At 39.8% G+C, this 19634-nt stretch overlaps 1 protein-coding gene and 1 long non-coding RNA gene across 2 annotated transcripts in view; one reads left to right on the top strand and one right to left on the bottom strand.

The window, feature by feature from the left end:
• LOC120369452 overlaps positions 1 to 19634 on the top strand; it is a 35597-nt gene that overhangs the window by 2948 nt on the left and 13015 nt on the right. Inside the window, exon 2 of the long non-coding RNA XR_005583168.1 lies at positions 14643 to 14767. This is a non-coding gene — a long non-coding RNA (uncharacterized LOC120369452). The remainder of the gene's footprint in view (positions 1 to 14642; positions 14768 to 19634) is intronic.
• On the bottom strand, positions 94 to 18274 carry TFAM (transcription factor A, mitochondrial). The gene is made up of 7 exons (XM_039482758.1): positions 17873 to 18274; positions 17144 to 17277; positions 14175 to 14245; positions 10095 to 10244; positions 6643 to 6738; positions 4595 to 4651; positions 94 to 1014 (listed from the first exon to the last, which is right to left on the bottom strand). Exons 1-7 carry the CDS (start codon positions 17932 to 17934, stop codon positions 745 to 747), a joined length of 840 nt encoding a protein of 279 aa, XP_039338692.1. The 5' UTR covers positions 17935 to 18274; the 3' UTR covers positions 94 to 744.

Genomic DNA, 19634 nt, shown 5'->3' with positions numbered 1-19634 from the left:
TATTGCTTCTCTTGGAAAACTACCCCAAAACTGACAATGATAAAATGGTGTTTTGCAGATTTTTGAAGTAATGGCATAAAACTCAAGGGAAAATATTTTGTACAAAACTCAGTGATTTTTTTATTCTATTCAACTTAAATGTATGCATAGATGTGTGATACATACAAAGTGGCACACAGATGAATATGGATGCAAGTAACAACTAAATGTGTACATAATTTTGAAGTTTACATTTGTTGTGAGAGGAACTGAAATTAGCAAAAAATACACACCCAGACACTTATTTCCAGCTAATGCATGCGCTATTAACACTAGGGAGGAAACAGAACATACCTCTGTTGTAAATTCAGGTTTCACCTCCCAATTAGTTACAACATCTAGAAGATATCACAGATTATGGTTGCTTTCATTAAAATATCGTATAAATTACAAAAACTAATACTTGTCTGCATTATTGTGGGCCCAAGAATGCTCTTCCCATCACAATCAGTCAGTATCAAAAGTATTCACAGCTTGATTAATGTTGATTAGGTTTATACAGACTATGTTACACCTGCAGAGATCATTTCTCTGGATAATTCTGAGAGAGATATTCAAATCTCTCTTACCCAATTTTTTCTTAAATATCTTATATAAACCATCTTATTTTTTCAAAAATTCAGTGCTAGTGCTAAGTGCATTAACACTTACAAGCAGAATAAAGTCATGGCAATCAAGTAATTAAATATAAAACATTTACCAGCTTTATTCTTCAGAACGTTTTGTCTTTAATTTTCCTATAACTTCTGGTGATGAAGAATCTTTAGTTCTTTGAATCTTCTTTATAGTTTTAACCCTCTTTTTTGAAACAACCTTTTTTACGGTTTTCTTCTCTGTTGCAACTCTTGATTTTTTGAGTCTTCTGATTTTGTAACGTATCAGATCTTCACGTCCAACATCAACCATTTGCTCCTCCCATGACTTCATTTCATTTTCATACCGAACCTTGTCATCTTCAGCAAGCTGTAGATATGTCTGAGAAATAATTTAAAATGTTTCAATATTTCCTTAGGTAAAATTCCAGCTGTTGCTGTAAATGGAAATTCTGCCAAATCCCATGGCATTTTCCCCTTCCCAATGCTTCACAAGAATTTGAAGCATCTGTTTCTTAGAAGCAAATTCACTTACTATGCAGCAACTTATTAGTGCTTTCATTTGTAAGTTATTTATCTCTTTAAATGACATAAGAAAGTCTACTTCAAATTCCTCAGTAACCTCTACCTTCACTTTCCTAAGAGCTGTCATTTCTTCTGCTTCTTGAGACCTTCAGGCCCCCTACAAATTCAATTTTCCCTCCATCCTAGTGCCTTATATGTTGAGGTAGAATATTCAGGCAATTGCATATTTAAAATTTACAAATTTACTCTTCTGGAATGTTTTAAGCAATTTCAGCTAAACCAAATAAAGCATTAGCTGTATGCTCTACTAAACTCATGAGCAGTGAATCAATGTTGAGATTTCAGACAATACTTCAATGAGGAAACTGCCTTTTCAATTTTAAATGTTAGAAAAACTATTTGTGTAGCGTGGTGCTTTACACTCAGACAGACAAGTCCCCATCTTGAGCTTACAATATAATATACTCTGTTTGCATGAAGTCTTCTTATGAGCTACATTAGAAGTGTGTTACCTATTTGCACAGACACATTAGACCCTCAGATAAAAATCTTTAATTCTCCCTTTTCCCCATTGCTAAGTAAATATTAGCTAAGAAATACTATGTTTAGGGGCAGTTAAGGTTACAGCAGGACAAATTCCATCCATCCAAAACTTTAGAAGAATGGAAATAAAAAGTTAAATAGAAAGACTAGTTGAATGGAGAGAAATGCACAATTGATATGATAATATACTCCAACACTCCATAAGGCTTTTGTTTCCAACAAATACCAAAAAGCAATAAATGACCTCAACTTCAAATTTGCACTTTAACACAAAACCTTAACAGTAAGATCATATTCTTTTATATCAATTATGCCAACAGATCAGTACATCTGACTGTCACATTCCATGCATTTGGGAAATGATTCTGCCTTACCATTTCTGAGGTCACTAAGGTTTTGCATTGGAGTACAAGTTTGATGAAGCTGTGGTACATAAGGATTAAAGCTGGAAAGAGAAACCAAACATATTTCTGCACAACCAATTTCAAATTTGATTCTCTCTCTAGAAAGAATATGAAATATAAAATAGTTGCGTGCTGCAATTACACATTCAAACAAACATTATTTGGACAGAGGAAATTCAGGACAAGGAATGCCAGATTTAAAAGTAAGTCAAGATTAAGAAAGGCCAATTGGGTTTTTATTAGGGCTATCAAGTGATTACAAAAATTAATCATGATTACTCACACTATTAAACAATAACAGAATACTATTTATTTAAATATTTTGGATGTTTTCTACATTTTCAAATATATTGATTTCAATTACAACACAGAATACAAAGAGTACAGTGCTCGCTTTATATTTGCTTTTGATTACAAGTATTTGCACTGTAAAAAAACAAAAGAAAATAGTATTTTTCAAATCACCTAATACAAGTACTGTTGTGTTATCTCTTTATCATGAAAGTTAAAGTTACAAATGTAGACTTATGTAAAAAACCCTGCATTCAAAAATGAAACAATGTAAAACTTTAGCACCTACAAGTCCACTCAGTCCTACTTTTTGTTCAGCCAATTGCTCAAACAAGTTTGTTTACATTTGCAGGAGATAATGCTGCCTGCTTGTTTACCATATCACCTGAAAGTGAGAACAGGCCGTTCACATAGAACTTTTGTAGCTGGCATTGCAAGGTATTTATGTGCCAGATGCACTAAAGAGTCACATGTCCCTTCATGCTTCAACCACCATTCCAGGGGACATGCGTCCAGGCTGAAGATGGGTTCTGCTCAATAACAATCCAAAGCAGTACGGACCGACATGTTCATTTTCATTATTTGAGTCAGATGCCACCAGCAGAAGATTGATTTTCTTTTTTGGTGGTTCAGGTTCTGTAGTTTCCGCATCGGAGTGTTGCTCTTTTAAGACTTTGGAGAGCATGCTCCACACCCCGTCCCTCACAGATTTTGGAAGGCACTTCGGATTTTTAACCTGGGATCGAGTGCCATGGCTATCTTTCGAAATCTCACATTGGTACCTTCTTTGCATTTTCTGAAATCTGCAGTGAAAGTGTTCTTAAAATGAACAACATATGCTGGGTCATCATCTGAGACTGCTATAACATGAAGTATATGGCAGAATGTGGGTAAAACACAGCAGGGGACATACTATTCTCCCCAAGGAGTTCAGTCATAAATTTAATTAACACATTTTTTTTAAACGAGCATCATCAGCATGGAAGCATGTCCTCTGGAATGGTGGCCGAAGCATATAGGGGCATACGAATATTTGGAATATCTGGCACGTAAATACCTTGCAATGCCGGCTACAAAAGTGCCATGCGAATGGCCTGTTCTCACTTTCTGGTGACATTGTAAGTAAAAAGAGGACAGCACTATCTCTTGTAAATGTAAACAAACTTGTTTGTCTTAGCGATTGGTTGAACAAGAAGTAGGACTGAGTGGACTTGTAGGCTCTAAAGTTTTATACTGTTTTATTATTGAGTGCAGATATGTAAAACAACAAAAATCTAAATTTGTAAGTAGCACTTCCACAACAGAAATTGCACTACACTATTTGTCTGAGGTGAACTGAAAAATACTATTTTTTTATCAGTTTTACAGTGCAAATATTTGTAATAAAAAATTATACACTCTGATTTCAATTACAACACAGAATACAATATATATGAAAATGTAGAAAAAACAAACAAAATATTTAATAAATGTCAACTGGTATTCCATTGTTTAACAGTGCAATTAACACTGCGATTAATCACAATTCATTTGTTTTAATTGCAATTAATATTTTTTTTACTTAATCGCGTGAGTTAACTGCAATTAATCAACAGCCCTAGTTTTTATACTATTTTAATGTGCAATGCTTCAAATATACTCATACACTCATCTGGAGCATCATACCTCAGTGCACTGTTAAAGACAGCAAAAAAATCACATGAAGTAAGATTTTTCTCATGCATGTAACTGTGTTATTAAAATTTCTATTAAACATAGCAAAATAACTCATTCCCCATGAGAACCAAATCCATTACTAGTTTGAAGTTTTTAAAAAGATCTAATTTCATTTATGAAAGCAAGAAGTTAATTTGAAAAAATTTAACTTTTTTCCTTTCATACTCAGGAATCAATATTCCTCCCCAACACCACCCACCCATTCCACTGCTTAATAAAATGTTATCAGTATTTTTTTAAAAGTGGTCACTGTTGTATTAAGAATCAATATGAGACATTTCAGCTTGAAGTCTAATTGGTTTCAAAAATTTATAAAATAAATTAAAATAAAATCCTTTAATAAAAAATTCACTTTAATTATAATAAAAGGTTGGTGTAACTAGAGTTTACAAGAGTGTCCTGGAGTCAGAATGACTAAACTGTCATTCTGTAGTTGGAGAACACTTAGCTGGACTGGAGCCTCACCAAAAGCTAGACACATACCTGCTTTTGAGAACTGGATAGATCTTGCCATTCTTCAAATAAATTCTTCATCTTTGCCTAGAAAATACAAACTCTCTCTCAAACTCATGTAAAAAATTTGGATCATGAGATTCTCAAGGTATAAGCTAAAAGGGACTAAAGTCCTCCTAAACCAAAATTAGTTGACAGCTAAATACCTTTGATTCCAGTAAAAAACACCGTTCTTCGTGCTCTTAAAATGGAAAGTTGTGCACTGCTTGAGATGGGACAGTATGTACCAGTACAGAATACCAGCACACACTGTGTTTCATGAACAAGCATCAACACGAAAACGACCAAAATCTCTGAAGTACTATCTGCATGTACTTTACAAATTAGACATCTTGATTATTTCACTCTGCTTGTAAATAGTATTTGAACTTTATAAATACTGTCAAAGTCTTCATGAAATAGGTAAACTGGGACTGGTAATCTTGACCTTTTTATAGATGGAGAAATAGAGGTGAGTTGACTTGCTCATGGGCACCCTGAACGTCACAGAAAGGTGACTAGAGCCAGGGGGAGCAAACATGGGAAGAAAGACAGAAGAGAAGGGCTAAATATGAGGAAGCTAGCTAGGAATAAAATTGGTTATGGGGGAAAGTAAGGATAGAAGATTAAGGTGTTTGCTGAATTGGAAGGTAGGCAGATGTTAGAAAACAGATGGAGAATTGAGGGTACAAGGAAGGTAAGCAGAGAGCAAGAAGAGGAGACTAAACAAGGTGGAATGAATAAACCACTCATAAGTGATAGTCTGACTTTTTGGGAGGTGGATACTTTCCCATCACTAAAAGGCTGCTCCAATGCAAAAGTGAAACAAAAACCAATTAACTAAGAAGTTCAAGCGTAAATGGGCAGACTTATGGGTAGTCTGCCAAGGGGATCATCTATATATTTCTGTTGTTGTCCATCTAGTTAGTTTTTAAGTGAGGTGAAACTTGGGGGTTCGCAAGACAAATCAGACTCCTGAAAGGGATACAGTAGTCTGGAAAGGTTGAGCGCCACTGACCTATACCTTCATGAGACATACAGTTAACACTTGCTATTCCTGATCATCTTAGTTCTAGGGAAATAAGCTGGTTGATTATATGAATGGATCACCTCAGAGAGAAATGCCTTGCATCACTCGTTGACCCTCTCCATATAATCAAACGTAACTGCAGGATATCAAAGAGTTCCTTCCACTCAGCTGGGAAATTAGTGGCCTTGATACTAAGCATGGATTAAATATAGTTTTCAATCCAGTCAAATGAACTTTATCATGATTTGAATCTATTTAAATTATGCTTTGCATTTGTAGACCCTGCTGGTGTGCTTTCACGTAGGCTGTTTGAAACATGTACGTTAAAGTGTACTAGGGAACCTTTTATGGCACACTAGCAGGATCTACATAGATCAATCAACACATTAGCATGCTTTAGAAATCACACCCAGTAGAATGTATTACCCTACTGTATAGACAAGTGCTGATTTGGTTAAACTGGGGCAACCTTTTGTATGGCTTATTTATAGTTTAAGTCAATTTGGAACAGGCTGAAGCTAATCCAAAAATAAACTACACTTAAACCAAAGTCGTCATGTCCACACAAGGGTTTTTACTGACTTACTCCAATCAGTTTAAATTCACACCTGAAGTTAAATTGGTGCACATTTCTTGTGCAGACAAGGTCTTCATTAAAGTGATGCAACCCTGTGTTTAGATCTAAGAAAGAAGCAGGGAAAAATGGAATTCTCCAGGTATTGAATCAGAGGAAGTAAGTCTTCAGAGTGTACAGTACTGCAAGACTTTCTGATTTATTAAGTCCATGTATCCATCGAGTGGCTCAGTTTGAATAGCAAGCAATTAGCAGCAAGCATTCAACCATGCCCTAAAAATTCCCACTTTTGCCTAGCAAAGGAAGATCCAGAAATACTGAACTGTTTGAATTGTTACCCATAAGAGAAGCAAATTTTCTGAATGCAACAAATTTTGGAAGATAGTCATTTTACCAATGAAGAAATCTAAAGTTAACCAATTTTGTCTTGTTTACCTGAACTGAAATTCCCTTAGCTTCTTGGAAGTGTTCAGACATAAAAATGTTAAAGCCAGTACGAGGTCTTTTAGGCTTTCCAAGCACTGTTAATTCCTAAAAGATTGTGAGAAGGCAGAAGTTATTTTTCTGTGAATGAGTCAACCCACTGATTATATATATTTATAATTTGTTTCAATTCATTTTAGCAAAGCTGATTATACCATTAGCTTTTTATTGACCATTTTACACTTACTAAAAAAAGAAGCATTTTACAAAAAGATCAATTTCTTATGCAAAATTGCATTACACTGTGGACAAGAGACCATTAAGGTTTACAGTAAACACCAAACTACTCTTCACTTGTGAACCAAACTCATACTTTAACCCAGATTGAGACAATAGGCTAGATTTGAACCCATTGGAGGAAGGGATCATGACTAGCTACATGAACCGAAATGTGGAGAACTGCACTAAACATCTCAGTTTCTCCTAAGGGTCATTTTTATTTCGCTATCAGTGGACTCCTTGAACAAAAATTAGTGGTTAATTTATTAGTAAGGTTCCTGCCAAATTTATCTTAGGCAGGTTAACTATTTGCCTTTGATACTAAACAGAGCATAAAATTTCTGGCCTTGCGTGGGAACGTCCATTTGTTGGATTGTGCCAATTGTGATTTTATGATATTTTCAAGCATTGATTAGAGGAAGATACACAGCTCCTTTAGGACAATGGAGAAGCTGTTTTGTAGTTTCACTTTACCCCTGATCAGGATTTTCCTGCACTCATTGGACAGGCTCTGGACTCATATTGAGAGGTAGCTACATTGCAAAGCATTAGATCAAAACAGTCTGCTTTAAAGAGCTTTTCCTAAGTTGTTTCTTCCATTACCTATAATTTTAAATCCAAAAGTTACTCTTCTTCAGGGGAGATGAATGTGTGACACTGCACCCCATATTCTTCAGAGTAATATTATTATATGATATAATTATAATATATTTTATGCAAGATAAGTCATGTGAGGTGTCATTGGAAAAGTTATGATTTGCTGAATATGATTATCCTATTTGTATGCATGTATCTTTTTGTATCTGAAGTTATGAATATTGAATATGTATCTGTATTTCAAATGTAGCTCCACCTGGGTGATGCCCACTAGACAAGAAGCTTTCAGTCTAGATAGCTGATTGGGAAGGGCCTATTCAGAGCAATAAGCCATTAGAGAAAACAACAGGCCCTCGAAGAAGCTTATCTCCCACCTGGTGAGCCTTTCTGAGAACAGCCCTAACAGCCCATAAGTCAGTGGTCCCCAACATGGTGCCCGTGGGCATCATGGCGCCCACCAGGGCATTTATGTGCGCCCGCCTAGTGCCCAGCAGGAGAGAGAAGCCGCAGCCCCGCACCTGACAGGGACATAGAACTCAGGCTGTGAGCGTGGTGTTCTCTGTTCCCAGCAGGCGCGGGGCCCGCCTAGTGCCCAGCAGGGGAGAGAAGCCGTGGCCCCGTGCCTGCTGGGGACGGAGAACTCCAGGGCTCCAGGCTGTGGGCTCCAGTGTTCTCGGTCCCTGGCAGGTGCAGGGCTGCGGCTTAAGCCAGAGAGAAGCCACAGCCCCGTGCCTGCCAGGGACAGAGAACTCCGGGGCTGCGGGCACCAGTGTTCTCTGTCCTCGTGGCTTCTCTCTGGATTCATATATTATGTAATATTAAATATGATTTTTTTGTATTATTTAATGTACAAATACAAAATAAGCGTTGAAAAATTGTTGGCGCCTGCCACACTCTTCTGAAAACATGAATGTGCTATCGGCCACAAAAAGGTTGGGGACCACTGCTATAAATAATGGCTGCTATGACTCTACAAGGACATGTAACCGGATCACATGATTCTGGATTCCATCTTGGGATGTCAGTATTTTTCCACAAACTGGTCTGGGAACCAAGTTTTGAAACAAAGGGATCCCACCATATGCTAAAGCTATATAAGGCAGGGAGTAACATCATCTGTGGTTGTTCACTCCCCACACAAGAAGACTCCCGGAAATACCCGAGGAACAAAGACTGAACTGGGGGAAGTGCTGGACTAAAGGAATTTCTAGCCTATGTATGAAACACCTGGAGATTCCAAGCTGTAAAGCAAGTGCATCTTGCCCCTTAAGGATCTGCAGCCTGCTTGTATCATCTCTTAGGGTGATAATCTGCTAATTCATATCCAACCTATCTAGTATATTAAGCTTAGTGTCCGTTTTTTATTTATTTGCTAGGTAATCTGATTTATCTGTTGCTATCCCTTATAATCACTTAAAATCTAATAACCTAATAAATCTAATAACCATTTGTAGTTAATAAACTTTTTATTTTAATCTAAATGAGCTTTGACTGGAGTGCTTGGGGAATATCTCTGCTTGGCTACCACAAGTGTGCATAGTTCTCTTCACATTGAGGGAGAGGTGGACCGCATATTAAACCCATATACTGGCCAGATTTGACCAGAGCAGATTGGTACTGCTCTGGGGTCCCAGGCTGGGAAGCTGATGGTTAGAAAGCCTGCGTGTAACTGCAGCTGGTGAGTCCCTTACCTGTATGAATGCTGGTGAAAGTGTAAGCTGGAGGGCCTTGCAGCTTGTCACAGCAGTACAATGAGAGAGGGAGCCCAGGCTGGTGGGTTAGGGGGCTCAGTGGTACTCAAGTTCCAGGTGGCACCCCAGGGTGAACCCATCACAGAAGGAGTGGAAGGAGAATATTTACATTTCTTAATTCTGGAGTTCTTACTCTGATACAAAGGACATGTGAAGTGCCAACCTTATTACTCCATCTAGTATAGGTGTTGGTGGCTACAATGGTTTTGGGGAGGCTTAGTCAACTGGATGACATCCTGGAGCTGAGAAATCCAGGGGCTGGTGGACTGAATCCTCATGGAAAGCTATTTCCAGGACACCTCCTGCACTTGAAGACCTCTGGTGTTGTTGTTCCCTCCTGACAGGCCTCTTCCAGGACACTGACCATATGGGAAATAACTGGAGTGGAGCACTTGCTACCTAGTCACTGTTACTTGTTCTTTTTGCTGAAATTATCTGCCATCTTCACCTTGGCAGAGGGGACTGTTTCAGGCAGTGGCAAAAGAGGGTTAATAATTGGCTTTGCAGCATACTCAACCAAATATTGCAGGACTGTGCTGATTCTCATGCACCACAAGGTGAAACTGGCTGGTCTATTTTCATGGTCTCAGTTAAGTGAAATGGAAAAAAGTATAGCATAGTGAGATGCAAATTAAATAAAGTAATCAATAAATCCAGGTATTATAGGAAACAGTAATGATTTAAGCATGATTTTTAACGTGACAGCATTCCTTTAAAACATTATTTCTAGCCTTGCATTGTAATCATGATCCATGTTTAATAACCACTTGAAACAACCAGATTAATACATTTAAGTTACCTTAAAAGGGAAAATGAAATCACATTTTGAGTACTTACCCTCTTTTTCCTCATTGCTTTTCTTTTTGCACGTTTTTGTCTCCTTTCTTCTTTCAAAGCTACTATCTGGGCTGGACTTAACTGTGCTTTGTATTTGGCCAGTTCTTCTTTGTATGCTTGCCTGTCTACCTTTGCAGCTGCTTCATATGTCTATAAGCACAAAAATCATGAAAGCAACCAAAGAAAGCAAACATAACTGTCAATTTCAGCTAAACATTCTACCTTTAAAACAGTGACTCTCAACCTTTCCAGACAACTGTACCCCTGTCAGGAGTCCAATTTGTTTTGCATATCCCCAAATTTCACCTCACTTAAAAACTACTTGCTTACAAAATCAGACATAAAAATACAAGTGTCACAGCACGCTATTATTGAAAAATTGCTTACTTTCTCATTTTTACCATACAATTATAAAATAAATCAACTGGAATATAAATATTGTACTTACATTTCAGTGTACAGAGCGGTATAAACAAGTCATTGTCAGCATGAAATTTTAGTTTGTACTGACTTCGCTAATGCTTTTTATGTAATCTGTTGTACAAGTAGGCAAATATCTAGATGAACTGATACACCCACTGGAAGACCTCTGCGTACCCCGAAGGCTATGAGTACCCCTGGTTGAGAACCACTGCTTTAAAACACTCTAAAGATCAAACAGCCTTCCAAAGGATGCAGGCTATAGCAGGATACGGATATTGGCCTGCCATACAGTAAACAGAATCATCAGGCTTCACAGAGTCCCTAGAAATAATCAATGCAGCAGAGATGCATATAATCTCTGGCAAAGAAGAGTTATTGTAACATGAGCTCCCCACCTCCCATGTGTAACAGCCCCATATCTTTGTCCTGCCCCTCCTTTCCCAGGGGGGGGGGGGGGAAGGGACATAATCCATGAGAGTTGGTCTTCAGGATGAAGTAACCTCACGATTGACACAACAGTAATTCGATACAACTACTCTTTAGACCCTCTTCCCTGCATGTTTCATATTATGCATTCACAGCAACCGTATCAACAGTACATACCATTTACACCATCATTTGGATTCAAAACCTAACCAATGTATTAACTACCACTATGTCAGATTCCATTAGTTAAGTGCTAGTGCAGCAACTACACCAGTGATGGGCCTCCTAATGCTCCTGAATGCTCCTGTCCGGCCTTCAGAGAAGCTGTAACAACTCAGAGTACACTAGCTCTGTCACTTATCAAGCTGGCTGCATGCCAGCCCAAGAACAGCTGAGGAGTTACTCTCCTGATTTCCCCCAAATACCATCCAATTCCCTCCTCTTGCAAAGTAGTCATCCCTCCCTGTTTCTCTTGGATGCACTGCCTTGGTGTTGGTTGCGGGGCTGCCAGCAGGGGTTGGCCACTGCCGCCCTCTGGAGACACCTGAGGAGTAACGCTGGAGGAGCAGGCAGCCAGTGAGTTCCTCACCTTCCCTGGGGTAGTGTGGCTCAGATTTTGGGCTTCAGCTCTGGGAAGGCAGGGCAGCAGGCTCTAGTTGCGGGGCTTCGGGCTCCACCCCAGGGCTCCAGCTGCGCGGCAGGAGGCCCCAAGGCTCCGGCTGCACAGCTTCAGGCTCCATCCCCCGTCCATGGGGCTTTGGGATCTGGTCACAGGGCTTCAGATTCCAGCCTCCCGCTGCCTGCCCCAGCCACCTACCCACACACCCCATTGCCCTGACACCCCCCCCCCCCCAAACCAAGGCTTAATTTATCCCAAGGCTTGCCAGGGCTGAGTAAGTCTGCTGTGAAAAATGATACTTGTATGTTTGTTACTATCACTTTTCACAATAGACTTAATAGCTAGCAATCAATAAATTACAATGATTTGGACATGTATATGTGCATATTTATTTGTTTTCCCTAAAGCTAATCAAGTATTTTAGGGAAAAAAATATGGCACTCTGAGGCCACCAAAAAATTTGTCCTGAGAACCCATCTTAGCAACACAGCAAGGATGCTAGGGCCAAGATGACTAGTGCTGGAGTGCCGAAGTAGTGCAGAGTACCAGAAACTAATTGCACTCAAGCTCCAAAGCAAGTGCCAAAGTGCTGAGTCACCAAAGTATCCAAAGCAAAGGCCTCAAAAATATAGCTAACAGAGCAGATTTGACAGGAAAGCAGAGAGGAAATATGAAGATAAATCCTGATATGTCACTGGAAACCAGGCTAGAACTGGAGCAATGGACAGTCAGGTGCTGCCTCCAACAGGGAGTTCCTTTGATAACTGTAGTCAAGAAGGAACTGGCTTGGAATGTTCCAAGGGCAGCATTTATATTCTGCAGTGGGTAGCAATTGCACCGGGGACCCTAGCTCATACGCTACCTCTCTATTGCTGCCCTGAAGGATCAAAAGGAGATGTAACGCACAAGTTTCCCAGTCTTGCACTAAGAAGTTAAGACCCAGAAGTGAAAAATCTCACACAGATAGTACCTTTAGAGAAATTACTTTCAACAGATTAGAGCCTAAACTCCAGGATCATAATCTCATCAGGAGGAAAGACTGTATTATGTGATCTCTCACAAAATGTGAGTCTCATTTACCGTAACAGCACAAAGACAGGAGACCAAGAGAAACAGGAAGTATATAGGTTAGTATAATCATGTGGGACCCCTCTGAATAGCTATTTTCTATAATACATCAAGTTTAGGTGCTATATCTGAGAAACAAGATTTATGCAGTTTATTTCACTTATCTATTACAAAGCACATAGATTTATACTATACAATTAAAATAAAATATCAAAATATTTGTAATAATTTCCCCCCCCCAATACAACCATCACAAATCTAAACATCTTAAATACTTCAGCTTGCTTCTTTCACGAACACCCAAAAGGAAAAAAAAGTGCATTAACAGCAGGCCCCAAAAGTTAAAGCCAGGCTTCTTGTGGAAGCACAAAGAGTTCCAGATTTGAAGTCCCTTTCTTAGAAAATGCCCACCAGAAGCCCACTCCCACACCTCTAGATATCAAACGGTGACAGACAAATTTCAAGTTAATCAGATTCCAAACCATTTAGAATTTTATATCTTAAACCAACACCTTGGACTTCACCCTGAGACTAACTGGCAGTTAATGACGATCACAGAGCACTGGTGTTAGCACATCTTAATATTTCATACCAGGAATGCATAACACATTCAATACTAACTTAAGTTATGGATGGTAGGAAGATGTAGACATATAGAGAGGACAATAGTCTAGCCTAAAGGTAACAGATATGAATAACTGTAGCAAATTATTCATCTGGGAAAAAAACACCGTTCCACTTGTCTCATCAGGCCAATATAGAAGAGTGTTTCAGAGCACAATTGCTACCTGAGCATCCACGAGCCATCTAGGATCTATAAAAATCCCTAAATTGTAAATCTATGCTACAAACATCACCATGCACCCTCAGGGGTGTTACTATAGCCTTTGCCAATCCTTCCAATTGCTTAACAACCTACAAGTACTATTTCAGTCTCCTCTGGATTGAATCTCAGCCAGCTCTCATGGAGATACCAAGTAATTTGTTCCAAGAGGATCAGATGAGGAAAAAAAACCAGAGCTTTTGCTTAACACACTAAAAAACACAATGGCATGTATTTCCTTCCTAACCAATTAATATATGTAGTTATTGTGATGATCAATGGGGAGTAAAACAGAATCTTGTAGAATCCCATGACACTTCTCTCAGGGAGGATGAGCAACTGTCCAAAGTACTGACCTCTGGAAATTCTCATTATGAAAGAAATTGAATCATTTGCTAAGGACTGCAAATCAGTCAACACCACTTCATGATCAAATGTTTAAGGCAACAGTTCTAAAAGAATCAGTACATACTTTATCCTTGTTCATTGTTAGTAGGAGAGATCAATTTCTGCAATACCATTTGTCCCATACCCAGGTCTAAAACTTGAGTGATGGGGTGGTCCCAAAAACCTGAGAACTCCAGATACTATAAGTTGCCATGCTACAACCTTTTCAACAACATTTCCTTTGATAAGACACACCAAACCCAGCCAACATAAAAATAAAACTCAATATGCAACTGAAAGAGCATAAAACAAAAGAAAAAAAAATCAAGCTTACTTGTTTCTCTGACACTGGTAGCTCTTTCCAAGCATATGCAATTTTTTTTGCTATCTCCAAAATGCTCACATCTGTGAAACAGAAGAAATTTTTAACTTCTTAGTTTACAAGGAAGAGAGTAAGAAAATTGAACCTGTTTTAATGTTTAAAATGTTTTTCAATTTCCCCAGGAAAGAATTTGCTACTGGTATTTTTCTGCCACAGACATATTCTTTTTCTATAAAACCTGTCCTAATATGCCACTACGAGAAACTGTGAATACCAGGTGAATAAAATAGCTTTTCTTTTATTTCTAACAGAAAGATTAAATGTCACTATTTCAGAAACAGGCATTTTTGTGTGTGACCTACACAGAATTTTTTTAGCAGTTGGGCTTATGTTTCTTTTTTCTTCTTTACACTGCATATACAACCTGAAAGAGTTTGTTTGTTTTTTTAAAGTCTCTGCTTGTTTGTGTTTTTTACTTAGAAATACCAGAAAAGTCAAGTCTCAACTTCCCTCGTTTTGCCAGAGGACCTGCTGGAATAGACCAGTACAGGTTCAGTTTTACACCTTAACTGAATGAGAAGTGGTGTTGAATCTTCAAATGGCAGGTACTTCATCTAAAATGTTAATCATTGAAATTAAATAAGCATTAACAATCCCCAATTTCCCCTAAACAATGGTTTAGAGACTCTGCCTTAAATGCCCTTCCCTTCTCAATTAGCTTTCACTCCTTACTTCTGTAATATCATCATTTCACAAATTCTTCAATCAGAAAGTTTTTTCAGGTCAAACAAGACTTGAACTTGTAAAATAGAAGCAGTTAAGATTTTTGTTGATAAAAATCCTTCAGGGGTTTCTTTACACATCCTAGTGAGGGAAAGGGCACAGGCTCAATTCCTCCCCCTCAACACACTTTCCAAAAATGCCAGTTCTGCTTTTCCATTATTGACCTGACTGAACCTAAGCATTCAGTAAGTAATTCAGGCTCAAAAGTATAGGAAGACAAGACAGACCTAGAATACATGGGTCAGCCTCTCCTTTCACACTCCACTCAACAATGCCACATTTTGCCATGGACTATTAGATTTTAGGAGAAAAGAAGGGTAACTTTATCAAGATGAGGAAGACTAATACTTTATCAGGTCTACAAACAACTTTTTGTGCCCTAGGATGGAATATACTAATTTGTAGACTAAGGTTTTGTCTACACTACCAAGTTTTGTCGACAAAACTTATGTTGACATCCAAAGGTCGACAAAACAAAAATCGCGAAAGGGTGTTCACACTTGCTTCTTCTGTCGACAGATAACGTCCACATTGTGGGCGCCATCATCGACAGTATGAGCAATGTACTGTGGATATGTATCCTACAGTGCAGTGTTGTGAGACGGCGGAGCTGATTGCTGCGCATCTTGGGAGGATTCCCTCCATGTTCTCCCACAGCCTCCTCAGCTGCGGGGAGTGGCATCATGAGTAAATCTGTGAGCTCTGTGCTGAGGAATGTCAAAGCAGGGGCTGCTGTGTTCCTAGTGCAAGGCAGAGCAGGAGCATTCCAATTTGTTCTTTGTTCCCTGCAGTTCTGAAAGGGGAGGGTCACATGGTGCTGTTTATAGCATAGATTTACAATTTAGGGATTTTTATAGATTCTGGATGGCTCATGGATGCTCTGGCAGCACTTGTGGTCTGAAACACACTTCTATATTGGCCCAATGAGACAAGTGCAACAGTGTTTTTTTCCCAGATGAATAGTTTGCTATAGTTATCCATATGTCACCTTTAGGCTAGATTATTGTCCTCTCTATATGTCTACATCTTCCTATCATGCATAGCTTAAGTTAGCATTGAATGTGTTAGCACATCTTAATATTTCATGCCAGGAATGCATAACACTGGTGCTTTGTGATCTGCCTTTACTGCCGGTTAGTTTCAGGGTGGTGTCCAAGGCAGTTTTGGGTGACAAAACTTGGTAGTGTAGACAAAGCCTAAGTCACAGGAAGAGCTCATGCACTGGGATCTGGGTAGGTAACTGGACAAGATCTTCAAGCATATTTTAATAGGAGAACTTTCCGATTATAACCCCTCTACAGCCAAATGACTTAAGAATTCTCAACTGTTTATTGTTTAAAGTGAGTTACCTCAAAACTTGTCCAAGATGATCATAAATCATAATTTAGTTTCAATACTTTAAAATAATCATTTCTACATACAGTAATCCTCAATCAGACCAAGTTTCCTCATTCCCAAATGAATTTTTCCATATCAGAACAATATTAAATTTTGCAGCTCTTGTTGGCTATGAATAGGAAAGAAAGCTTTAACATACACATACTTTCAAACAACTAAAAATATTCAAGGGAAAGACACTCACTCTTAAAAATATTTGCCCTTTCCCAATTTAGGTTATGGACAGACTCACCATTTTCAAAGCCCAGCAAATTACCAGATAAAGCATCAGGATAAAAGCTTGTACTGGGTATTAGTACATAATCAAAATTATCTTTTTCATATGCATGAAAAGAAATATTCACATGCAGTGGAAGAATGCTAATCATTACAACGCAAATATGTAATGGGGTTCTTTTTGAAGTTCTCATATTAAGTACCTTGTCCATAAAACAAATATTTATTCTACTCTGAATGAATTAAAATTCAAAGTTTTTTAGAGCTAATATAAAGTATGGGCAGTATGTGTATCTAACATTCAATCCTGATATTTAATTTTACTGGATTTTATCACTTTACTATGTTCTTTTAAAGTTTACTTACTCATATAATATTTAGTTTGACTCAAATACTCATCTAGTTTTTTAACCAAAGGAAAAAGTGCACACACATCTGAAATAAAACTGGGTTCTATAAACAGAGCTGCTAACACATCTTAACAAATTCATACTAAAATAAAATGATTTTGTTTATATTTCTAAGCAGTTTCTGAAACAAAAACAACATTTATTCTAATGCTAAATTTCTTTAGAGTTCCTTACCTGGATTTTGTTTTCTAAAAATGGGCTGCTGATCTTTTAGAAAACGAAAGTAGGCTGTTAAGGGTCGCTTTGGAGGATTATCTGAACTGATCTGTTTTGAAAACCACTTCTCCACTGAGTATGTAGTACTGCATCTTTAACACACGGAGTTATCAGACATTAAAAATACATCAATATGTAAACTCAGTTGTAAATTACACTTCAAAATAAATAACGTGACCGTTAGTTTAGAATCCAAATGTAAGCAGTATTACCAGACTCCAGAATAAGCCCACAACCAACATTTACAGCCCATCATATTCCCGGCCCAAATGCACAGGAGCTGCTCCAGAAACAACTCCGCCTCCACTGTAACCAGGCTTGGGTCTGCCACTTCCAACATGCTGAAAGCTTCTATCACCCCCCACCCCGCCAGGACACACGCTCCCTCCTACAAGCAAAGAGGGCCACAGGAGAGAACAGAGGAAGGGAATGATGCGCAGAGGGTGCCCGAAGGGTGCTGCGGCCGGGGAGGGGACGATGCGCGGAGGGTGCCCGAAGGCTGCCGCAGGAGGGGATGGGACGTTGCGCTGGGGGCACCCAGGGGCGCTGCCGGCAGGGGGAAGGCGGAGTGAGGGGACGGGGAGGGTGGCTGGGGCGGGATACAGACAGATGCGCTGGGAGGACCAGGAGCCCCAGGAAACTGGCTCACGCCGAAGTTTTGACGCTAGCCCCGGGCGGTGTCTTCACCTGAGAATGTGCCGGGCGCTGGGAAGAGCGGCCAGGGCCCGGCCCAGCAGCGCGGCCGCCATGGCACCGACAAAAACAACAGGACACTCGTCAGGTCGGAGCCGCGCGCGCTGCTAGCGCGGTGCAATGTGGGAAAAAGTGAGTCCCGCCTCTTTGATGGAACAGGGCCTCGGGACAGTATCGTCTCCAAAGCGCATGCTCCGAACCGTCCGCCTGCGGGGGCGGGGGAGGAGGAGAGCTGGGAGTGTGGCGCGCCGCTCCTGTAGCGTGTTCCGGGGACTAGCGGGGAGGCGTAGAGGCGCCCGCGGCGGGGCTGGGTCCCTCCCCCTCGAGGCTCGGGCGGGCACCTCAAGCCCCGCTGAGGTGTTATCAGAGCTGTTCAGTGCCATGCGACGGATCTCAGCACGGCCCCTGCCCCAACGATGTGCGAGCTAGAGGAGACAGAGACAGACGAACAAGTGATGTACGGAGCCTTTTCCTATGATGTGTGCACTGTGCAGCCTTCCGCCGCGCACCCCGTGCCATTTCTTTGACTCGTTTAGCTCCGCTTGGAATTGCGCAGGAATAGCTCGCGGCTCACATGCCAGTTTTTTAAACAGGTATCCCCGCTGAAATCAATATACTCTGCCTTTAAACAAAAAGTCGACCAATACAGGTATTTGAAGAAACTCATACTGGTGATCGTGGCATTCCTTGGCTTGAAGCCCTTTTATATGCTGTTAGTAAGCATACGTTAAAGTTACGAGTTTTCTCTAAAGAGCCTGTCTGTACAGAATTCTCACACTTGAGTCTTAACCCCTTAGTGCGAGACTGGCAGAGCTTCCCTGGCCTTACTCAGAGACAAGGTGGGTTAATTTATTGGATCAACTTCTAGGACAAGCTCTCAAGCCACACGGAGCTCTTCTTCAGTTGTGGCTAAAAAGCTTCTCTCTCTCACACAGATAAGTTGGTTCATTATAAGATATTACCTCACCCACCATCTTCCTTTAATATCCATTCCTGGATTCTCACACAGCTACAACTACATTGCATATACCTCTCTGTTCAGGGCAGCCGTAGTCGGGAAGAGTGCAAGCCAGGGAGGCCTCTAGTGGCTGTTATGTGCCATCTGCAGCAGAGTATATGTGCTGTCCTTGACCTTTCAATTTCTTCTTTACCAGAATGAAATAGCTTTCAGCACAAGCCTGGACCTTGGGAGCCCTTGTTTCAGCAGATCCTAACCACACTTTGTTGGGTATTCTTTTCTTCCTAATAGCCTTATCATCTAGTCAGTTCCAGTATGGTTTTATAGATTTTTGACACCATTGTATCATTACTTCAGTGTCTGCTGTAGTGGGAGATAGCACTGGTCTTTAGGGCTAAGTGCTGCTTTGGCTGCTCTATGCCTGTTCTTTCTTTTGACACACTGGTATTTGTTTTTTCTTTTTTTTTGGTAATTGCCACAATGTCACCAGGGTGTTTCTGCTTGTTGGCACAGTTGTGTGACAACATTGTCTTAGGTACTCTGACATGAAAGTTCACTGCCTGTCTCAAAGCCCAGGGGCTTCTTTTGTCTATTGGTCCAGAAATACCAGTATCATTTTTCCTACTTTGATGTCCAAAAGGGAAAGGAGACCACTTAGTGTCTTAAAACATCTTGTCATATTTAACATTGAAACTAAGCATGAGAGGCACCTGTGTTCCAAGATATGTGGTCCTGATAAAGCTGATTAAAGGTCCTTTGGAACCACCCACTTCCTGTGGGAAATTTTTTTTTTTAAAT

Source organism: Mauremys reevesii, linkage group 7 (assembly GCF_016161935.1).
Source record: "Mauremys reevesii isolate NIE-2019 linkage group 7, ASM1616193v1, whole genome shotgun sequence".
NCBI classification, from domain to species: domain Eukaryota; kingdom Metazoa; phylum Chordata; order Testudines; family Geoemydidae; genus Mauremys; species Mauremys reevesii.
Note: the sequence above shows the minus strand (reverse complement) of the source record. Positions and strands in the feature narration are given on the sequence as shown.

Bases quoted from the DNA above. Each gene is read 5' to 3' on its own strand.
- TFAM (XM_039482758.1), bottom strand. From the start codon at position 17,934: ATGGCGGCCGCGCTGCTGGGCCGGGCCCTGGCCGCTCTTCCCAGCGCC. The intron at 17,278-17,872 runs GTGAAGACACCG...CGTGTGTTAAAG, and splicing joins AGCGCCCGGCACATTCTCAG to ATGCAGTACTACATACTCAG. The intron at 10,245-14,174 runs GTAAGCTTGATT...TTGTGCTTATAG, and splicing joins TACCAGTGTCAGAGAAACAA to ACATATGAAGCAGCTGCAAA.